Here is a 9,609-nt window from a genome sequence, read left to right on the forward strand (position 1 = left end):
TCCCTGCTGGGGGGGTTTTATTTAAATGTGCTCGGGCCTCCCCTTCTGCAGCTACACCCCTCTCAAAAATCCCTCCTCGGAGTGTTACAGCCAGCAGTCGGTGTGCAGGGGGCTTGTGGCAGAGAGAAAACAGGTACAACAGGTCAAGGTGAGGGACCAGTAATGAAAAAATGGAGAGGAAATTGCACTGTTTTTGAGACACCGCTAGAAATTCCTTTTCTTTCAGGTGCAAAGAATTAACTTTTCAATGCGAAGTTACACACTCTTAGATGCATTACAGTACCGCCTGCATTTGCTGTCCATATGTCTTCCCCCTCACCCCCAATCTACGGGCCAGTTTCAGTCAAATGTGGCCAGTACCCCCAGTTTTAATCTGTAAACCCTTTTGCATCTAAGTATACAAAAGCCAATTGCAAAGGCACTGAAGGGACTGGTTAATTCTCTGCTTTGCACAGCACGGATGATTCATTATTTCTATAGTTTCAGCTGAGCGGCTGCTTTCAAATGGGTATGCAGTTGGACTAAATAATAAAGATATTAAAGTGTAGTTTGTTTAGTGACATGGCAATAAGCACCTCATAAACCTGGACACAGAAATTAACAATGTAATTACATGAGTTCTCTGTGGTAGGTTCAGTTGCTTTAAAAATGTTAGTAATACTTTACAATAGACACAGCCGTGTTCACTGTACTATGGAGATGTCAATTGAATAGACTTCTTATAAAGCACACATTTAGTCAAAGGAGGATTTCAGTGCATATAAGAGCAAACACAGTGGCCAAACCTCAGTGCACAGGGGTGTTATTATGAGCTGGAGTAACCGCACTGGCATTTGTCAGGGCTCTGGACCAGCCTTCATCGCCACCTCCGTCAAAGAGAAAGTGGCTGTAAGTAAATCAAGAGATCTTGTGCTTTTTCATACTTCTTACGTGCCCCTCCTTTTAAAGGAAAACACTATTTCATCCCACAGTTTTCTCGTTCTCACATGGATGTGGTCTCTGTGGCTTTACACAGTTTGAAGTGCAGAGCACAGGAAGATGGCATGCGTAGGAATGAAAGTTACGGAAAGCTTAATGGAAGTTAAGCACGTTAAAGGAATGCATCCCAAAGTATTTTATCTTTCTTGCGTGACTCATTTACGCATCTCTTACTTTGCATCTCCGTGACACACTGAATACCATACACAGGCAAAGGGGGATTCAGGGGCATGTATTTGCAGGAACTCAGCTTTCAGCAAAATTTCTCATGTTCGTGTTGATAGTGGTGTAGGTGGCAACGGAAACTGGTCTCAGCTCTAGCAGAAAATTAACTCCATCCAGCTGGACCCTGTGCACCTTGGCAAAGATTCCTGCGTAATCAGTCAATTGGTTCTTGGAACTGTTTTTTAAGAAAACTCCTCTCTTTTTTAAAAAAAGAAATTGTTAATTAACTTCAAAATGGCCTTTATTTAAAAAAAACCCAGACTTACCTACCTTTGTTGATTCAACCTCTGTGAAATGTGTAAAACATGTTAAAGGTGTAAGTACAAAATGCTGCACATGAAAGCACGAGTCAATAGAAATGGGAATGCTGACCTGGTGTCTGCTGGTGAACTATTTCCTCTGGATCCTGCAGGTGGATGAAGACAACGAGCCCGGCTGCTCCAAACAGCAAGATGAAGGAGAACATACATGTCAGCCTCATAATTATTGTTCTCCGATCAATCCGGTCCTGACCCAGGAAAAGAACTGCAGGCAGTCTGCAGGACACTCGTCACTCATAGTCTCCTCCTCTCCTCTGGAAGTCTGGCGTAAGACGTCTACAAGAGGTAAAAACCAAACCCCTAGAACTTAGTGTACAGAGCATTCGTTTTTTTCAAGGCAGATTAGTAGACTTAAGTCCTTGTTTAGATCAAATAACTGATTTCTCTACTATTTCTTTGGTACAGTTAATTGCAGTCAATTTCTGCCCCATCAATTTGTCTTTAATTATATGTCACTGGTTTTAACATATTGAAAAGCCGAGGTAGAATATCATTAAAAAGCACAGCTGGGGAATAAAGGTCATGCCATGGCTGCAATTTGCACAGAAACCCCTCTTAATAGTTGGCTTGCTTCAAGTGAAGCGTGTGTCACTTCTTATTTTTCCCTGGTTAAGCAATATGAAAACCATAAAGTGAGATAATGTGGGGGAAGTGATCACTGCCTGCTTCACCCTCCATAAAAGCGGTGGGACCAAACGGGTGCACCCCAGGTCAGATGGAGAAGCTCTGTGGGTTCCCAAGGGACATACCGGTTATGGTGCTTGGGCTTCTTCTGGCTTGCAGAGAAGAGGAGAAGGGAGAGGAAGGGGAGCAGGCGGGCTGTCCCCGCTGCCTCTGCTCCCCTGAGAACTCCCAGCCAGTTTTTGGGCTCATTTCTGCCAATTCTCACTGCCGGCTCCAACACTTGCCCCTACACACAGTCCCAGGGAAGCGGCAGCAGCCATAGTCCCAGTTGGCCACCTCGTATTGTCACCCTGAGCCCCTCACCGAGCACAGCCCTCGGGCAAAGACCTCACTGCCCGCACAGGAACAGTCCCGCTGGAACCAGTGTCCAGCCTGGGGAGGTGCTGAGGAGGGAGCAAATGACAGAACGGGAACCGGAGAGGAAAACCATTAGCATTGCCACACGGCTTTATTAATTAAAATAAAGGCTTTTGCCACACAACTGTGCTGTCCTGCCTTTTTCAGTAATACAAAGGAAAGTCCATTGGAAAACCACTGGAACTGGTTCCCACGAATGCAACCAGATTCCTTACTGACGGCAATTATTGAGCACGAGGGCTCCGGCTGGAGACCAGCAACAGGTCGCAGGGGTGAAAATCACTCCGCTTTGCTCATATTTCTAATTGTAAATGTGAGCTGGTCTAAAGGAAGGGGTTTGAAGGTGGCCTTTGTTTACAAAAGTGGTATGAAGTGCAGAAAGACTGTGCAACGTTGGTTTGCAGGGAGGATGGGTTGTGGAAAGCTGATCATTCCAAATAGTTATGCCAGGAAAAGTCTTTAAAGATTTGTTCTCAGTGTGCCTAGAATTGGGTGTCGGGGGCAGCCTCTTTACTTTTCATGGTTTCCATCCTTGGTTTTTAATCTTTTGCGGTATATTGGCATTCTAAACTTCTAAAATGCACCAAAGAAGAACACTAGTCGTGCAGTCCTGATGACTCTGATAAGGTTATTTCATGCCAATTATGTTTATTCCATGTGTAAAGCAGCCGAAGGCAGGCTCCAGACCAGGAAGACTGGTGGATACTTGTATCTTAAGTAATACAGAGCGCTAAGTTCTCTCTGTACATAGGCAAATTAATCTTTATTTTCCATTAAAATTATGGCAGACATTAACTGCATATTTTTATTATTTTTTTTCCTTAAACCTTTCTCACCCCTTTAAAAGTAAAATTAAAAGAAAATTGCACTAAGTTGTTCAGCATTAGCAAAGCCAAATCCCTGTGGGTCCTTGGGAGGTTCATCTCTGCCTGTGGTGTGTGCATGTAAGTAGTACAGATGGACTTTTTTGCACATATATTTATTATATGTATATTTTTAAGGGTCAAATCCAAACCCTTCGCTGGGAATGCCCTGGCAGCTGGTGGGATAGAGAGCTGGCAAGGAACGCCTGATCGTCACTTGAGAGACAGCAGCTTAAAGACATCTACTCCCAAACAACAAGGGGTTTATATTTGCTTAATGCGGAGTTTTAAGGTCATTTTTTGAATTAATTATACCGTTGAGCAAATATGGGTCCAAAACAATTATCATTAGCTTAAAATGCTAAACTGTTTCCCCTGGTTTTGATTTGTTGAAATGTTTTTGTTTGAAGTGGAGGCAGCAGCAAGAAAGAAGATCCCTTGCCAGTTCTTAATTAGTGCAAGAAATGCTACAGGAGCAGTTTTTAATGGTTATGATGTTTACACTGCTCCACATCCTATAGGACAACTGTGTTCAGGATCACAGCACCCTTTTATATGTATATATATTTATTTTTATATATATAAAGCACCTATCATCATCTAGATAAACATTCCTTGGAACGTTTAATGGATAAACATTCTTTAGGTCAGACACCGTGGTGTCTTGGGGACACCTCAAGACGCATCAGTGAGGGAGCTGGATGAAAGCATATGTTGAAAGAAGAAAAGGCCACAAGTACTTGGGTAACTCCAAAGAAAACCTGCTGCTCAGGGCCTGTTGCCATCGCACCTCTTTGCCGGGAGTGAATCTAGAGGGAGTCCAAGAAGGAAAAAGAAAGAGAACCTCTTTCCTCTCCACAAAATTATTACCTCTCAACAAAACACAAACTTCAGAGATCTTTAAATTACGGGTCTAGGCTTTTCCCCTCCCTATTCTCCTGTAATTATTTTTTCAATCAGTTGACTTTAATTATCGAGCTGGTGAATGGGAACGGCGGGTTTATACGTGCTGAGCGTGTGCGTCCCCAGCCCTCCCAGGCTGGTCGCTGGGTTCCGGGAGCAGAGGAGCTCTGAAAGCAGATGGCACCAACCCATAAACGTGAACCGAGGATCCTCATGAAGGAAACATTTGAAAAGATCATTTACGCTCAAATCACATCATTTTAAAGACAGATGAGATTAAAAACCTACAAAAAAACCCCTTAGTGGAGCATCAGCTAACAGTTTCTTCAGGCAATACTTCCTTGGGCACGTTGGGGAGAGGGATGCTGTGTGCAGGAGCTTTGGGTTGATCCATGCAGAGCCCCAGCGCCTGGGAGGCAGAACTGGGACAAATCCAGAGCCTTCAACTTACACTTAGGGTTTGCAGTCACACGCTTTGACTGTGCTCCTCACAACGGGCAATAACATATTTTTATAATTCTTATTAGTATTACTGGGAGCGCAAGAAGATAAGGTTGCAACAGCTTCCAATCTAAACTCCATTTTCAGCTGCCCTGAACTTATTAAACAGATGGAGAGTGGTTCCCTAGAACGTGCAATAATGAATTGAAACATCTAACTTTTAATTTATTCTTCCTTTATACATTTTTGTGGTGGATAAAACTCCTAGGTATCAATATATGTTTTTCTGCACTTTCCCATTACCAGGGTATGTGAATGCTCTGCCCTCGAAAGCAGCAGAAGTATGTGTATGTGCAGCTAATAATTAGCACTCAGATAGCACTTTCCAGTTCAAAGAGATTCATTAATCTCTCCTATGAATTGTGAGGTGAGGAAGTATTAGTGATGGGCAGGAGAGTAGGTGTTGCATCATTAAAGCAAGCCTTTTAAGGAAAAAAAGGTGTACGGTTTTAGGTAAAAATCATGCAAATATGTTTGTGGAAGATACTCGAATATTATAGGAAAATTTTCAGGCACCAAATCTTTTACTTGCAAGCACAGAAGCAGGACTAGTTCCCCCCTGCGCCCAAGCGGAACTGAGAGACGCTGCGAACCATGTGTGATGGGGAAGGTTTATTTAAATCCCCTGACAAGAGCGGCGCTGAACGCAGCGCTCCGTGTGCCTGCTTCTGGGAGCCTGATGCCGAACGCTCGTGCTGTGGGCGCTTTCACCTTATGAGAATGGATCAGCCCAAGACCAGCCTAAGAGACAGTTCTCTGCCAAGGTCTCCGTGGTTTGATTCCCCATCTGAGGTGGGTCAGCCGGGCCGCGCTCGGGCTCCTGTCTGGCAGCACGAGGCTGTTTGTTCATCCATCACTTCTGTGGACGTGCCTTCCCCCCCCTCCCGGTCTGCTAACACACCTGTGTGACGGATGGCATGGATAAGATCATAACCTAAGGGCAAGATGTAATTCTTAGGTAGAAACTCAGGGGGTTGCCTTTGGTCCATCTAGAACTGAGTCTTTCCCTAATAGTACCCACGTTGGTGCTTCAAAGGAAAATAAAAAAGCCCTTGCAGAGCAAGGCAGAGGATAACTTGCCCCCAGGAAAGGTCTGTGGATCTTTGGTTGAGGTCACCTTTTTTTTATGTGGGTGGTGTATTTGAGATAGACTGTCCCAGGAAAACCTGATCTCAGGGTATGGGGCTTTCACAGCGCTACCCACCGCTGCTTTCTGAGAGCAGGGTCACTCGCAGGGAACAGGAGGGGTTTGGGGCACAAGAGAGCTACAGTCCCTCACTTCCCTCTGGGGGCAGCTGAGAGAGACCCTGCAGAACCCAAGTCTCCTGTCCCTCTGTCTGACTGGGTGTTGGTGTGCTGTCACCCCCCGGGAGAACTGGCGACCAGCCCAGCTACATCAGCCTGGAGATGGAAGGAACTGTGCCAAGAGGAGAGCAGAAGAGGCTCTTTTCCTGTGTGGAACCAGGGGTGGAAGGACCAAGGTGGGCCAGGGACCCCATAAGGTTGCTGCCCACTGCAGGGCACCTTTAGGCTCTCCTTTCCTGGCCCTTCACTGCAGGTGCCAACGCAGCTCCCGGTGCATCCAGGAACGCAAGCTAATGCCAGCCTCAGGTTTACATTACCCTATACATCAGCAAGTCAACACAGTACCCAGGCTGTTTGCAAACACCTACCGATTCCTAAATTGGACAATTACAAATCACCTGTGAACGGATGTGAATGCCTGGTTCACGGGCACAGGGTAAACTTCATTCCTCAGGCTGTGCCAGCTTGAGCTGACGGCAGGCTGCTGCTTCCCGGCGGAGTCAGAGCCCGCTCCTTATTCAGAGGAGGGCAGCAGCATGCAGGAATCTTGGCCTTTGGGAAGCAGGGATGGAGGTGTCTCCACCAGGCACTAAGCAGCAGGGACTGGGCTGGGCACGGGGTCCTGCTGCCGCGGTTCTACCAGGCTTGGGAGGCAAATGGGGATGTCGGGATGGTCCATGCGGCACTAGCTGGGCTCTCTCCATGGAGAAATGCGGCACTGCACGGGCACTGCCTCATCGGTGCCTCTACCTGATAGAAACAAACCCTGCATGTTAAATTTCGGGTGGTTTGACTGGGAGCTGTTGGCAGCTGGGGGCTGTGATGGGGTTTTCGTCTTCCGCTGTATTTTGGTTTGTGTGTTCTGAAAGGGTGCCGAAACGCAGCACTTACTTTGTGCATTATTAAGGTAATTTTACTTAGATTGTGGAATACAGTTAGAGACTGGGATAATGACAGTGGGCAATTAGCTGAATAGGAAAAAAAAAAAGGGAATACTATTACTACAAGAATATTAGAAAAAGATTTGCTGTTATTACTGAAATGCTTACTTTTAGACACATTAGCTGTGTCTGAGTTGTGGGAACAACGGCAGCTCCTCGTATCTGAAGCTGAGCCAAGCACACACTTCCGTGTTCAAAGCACTTACAGGGACCAAAAGCCATCAAACCCAGGGCACTGAGTTTTCCCATCACTCAGGTGTCCGCGCTCTGCTTTACCCCAACCCCCAGGTCAGGCTCGTCATGATACTTACCAAAGAAAAAAGGATTTATAAACATTATTCATATTCACCAGTAAAACTAACTTTTTATAGCAGTTTTACAAATGCAAGCACTGTACCAGAGGTGGAGATATTAAAAGTCACATTATTCTGTAGCTGTCAGCACTTCTTGGAAATAGGAAATGCAAATGAATCCCAAGTATTATGCCCCAAATCCTCCAGCTTCTTTAGCACAGAAAGAAGTAAGAAACTATTAATCCTGTAGCTGCTTCCATTCACCAAGCATTCATCTTTGGGTGCTGGATTTTCTGTCACCATATTCTTGCTCATGTCTCAATAGAACAAAAAACTTTGATTTTTCCTGAGATTTGGAAAGAACAAATTTGTTTCCAGCTGATACTTCAAATCAAAACATTTTGTCTGTCTTACTTTATATGTAATTATGTTCTTCTTTGTGTAATAACTAAAGAGAAATATTTTGAAGAAGGGCGAAATTAGAATTTTTAAGTCGAATCTGTTCAAAATGCCTTGCCCCTGCAACCTCACCAAAATTCTTTCCTGAAGAAAATCTGGATTCGTATTTTTCCTTCATATGGGGAAAGGAATTGAACCTGCTTCAGTGAAATCATGAGTGAAGTCGGAGGTTCCTCTGACTCCGACAAATCCTTGGAAATTAGAAGAGAGGAGAATGGAGAGAGGTGCCTCAGCCTTCCCAGCGGCCGGTGCCCGAGGGCTGATGGTGGACCCAGCGCACCCCCGCAGTCTTGTAGGAAATTAGGCAGAATTATTGCCTTCTACAGCTCTGTTCTCTGGTCACCGATGCCATTACACACCTTGGCTTTCAGCATCTCCTCCATTTATGCTACATGGGGATTTCTCAACATGAAGAGAATCCTGAAAATTACAGGATCCTCTTTTGCTCACAAATATACACAAATCCCTATACTGCAAAAAGTGGGGGAAAGGGAGCTTAAAGGCTTTCTCTTATTCTGGTGGAAACTTGTTTTGTCGGGTATTGGTGGGTCCAGTTCTATGTACACCAGCTTTGTCCTCTGGACCTGCACACTTCCAGAAGGTGTGTTAGCCCAGATAACGTGCCCAAACCTGAATTTTGACATAACTGCAAAAAGCTACGATATTGATTTACGTGGCTGAAGTCAGAGGGATAACGTATGACCCCCTTTTCCCATTCCAACCCCCCCGGCAAAGCTGCTCAAGCTGCCCCTCTTGTTTCCATCACACTGCCATAGGCAGTGGGCACTTCTGGTTTCCGTTTTCATCTACAACTGAAGACCAAAAGGGACAGCACTCAGTAAACAACCAAACTAATCCTCTCAAAGTTGAGAAGATTTCTTCCCTATCTTTCCGGGTGCAAATTGTAGCAGGAGTCATGTGTTACTAATCTCCTCTGTGCTGCAGCGGGTCCTTTAGCAAGTTAATACACACACCTCTCCAGGATCTTCCAGGGCTTATAATGCTATTCCTAAACTAAAATATGATCTCTGGAAGCAGTTTGCATTTGAAAAATGAGATTTTTTTTTCCTTTGCTTTGTTTCAAATTGACACCTGACAGGAGCTGCAGGGTGGCGGTGTGAATGGCGAGTGTCAGTAATGAACTTGCCCAGCTTTTCCTCCAGCCCGGAGCAGAAGGCACAGGATTTGCACGACGGGTCTCACTCGTGGGCAGCCCAGCCCTCCCGGCACCAGGATTTACAGCAACATTGTTCCACCTACAGTATTTCATACCGAAAACTGTGTGGAAAGCAATGAGCTGAATTTAGGAAAAAGTTTTACACTAAAAGGTTATTAAGCCTTGGAACGGGCTGCCCAAGGCAGTGGTTGAGGCACCATCCCTGGAGGTATTTAAAAGATGGGTAGACATAGTGCTTAGTGACTCGGTTTAGTGGTGGTTTTTATGAGAGTTAGGTTGATGGTTGGACTAGATGATCTTAAAGGTCCCTTCCATCCCAGACAATTCTATGATTCTATGATTCTTGTAAAATAGAGCAGAAGGGTTCCTGGTTTATCAGGTGCTCACAGGTTCTAGTTAGAGCCCAGCTTGAAATGCTTCCCTCTCCCTCCACTTGCTTCAGTCTCTCTTCTAATTAAAGTAATTCTCATGTTTTCAAAGTTTTTTTTTTTCAGATGGTCACACCATCATATGACAGTGGTGGCTGCACATCCCTGAAGGTGCTTCATTTGTCTCTCGTACAGGTTTCCTGCCTATTCCGACTAAAAACACCTTCTTTCAGAA

At 45.1% G+C, this 9,609-nt stretch overlaps 1 protein-coding gene across 1 annotated transcript in view; it reads right to left on the bottom strand.

Annotated features, from left to right (window-relative positions):
* The window catches only part of CHST8 (carbohydrate sulfotransferase 8), a 121,209-nt gene extending 119,525 nt beyond the window's left edge, over positions 1-1,684 (bottom strand). Inside the window, exon 1 of the mRNA XM_074158101.1 lies at positions 1,576-1,684. Within this exon, the coding sequence (XP_074014202.1) occupies positions 1,576-1,684 (109 nt within the window). The remainder of the gene's footprint in view (positions 1-1,575) is intronic.
* Between the last annotated feature and the right edge of the window lie 7,925 nt (positions 1,685-9,609).

The sequence above is a fragment of the Numenius arquata genome, chromosome 13 (genome assembly GCF_964106895.1).
Source record: "Numenius arquata chromosome 13, bNumArq3.hap1.1, whole genome shotgun sequence".
NCBI lineage: Eukaryota > Metazoa > Chordata > Aves > Charadriiformes > Scolopacidae > Numenius > Numenius arquata.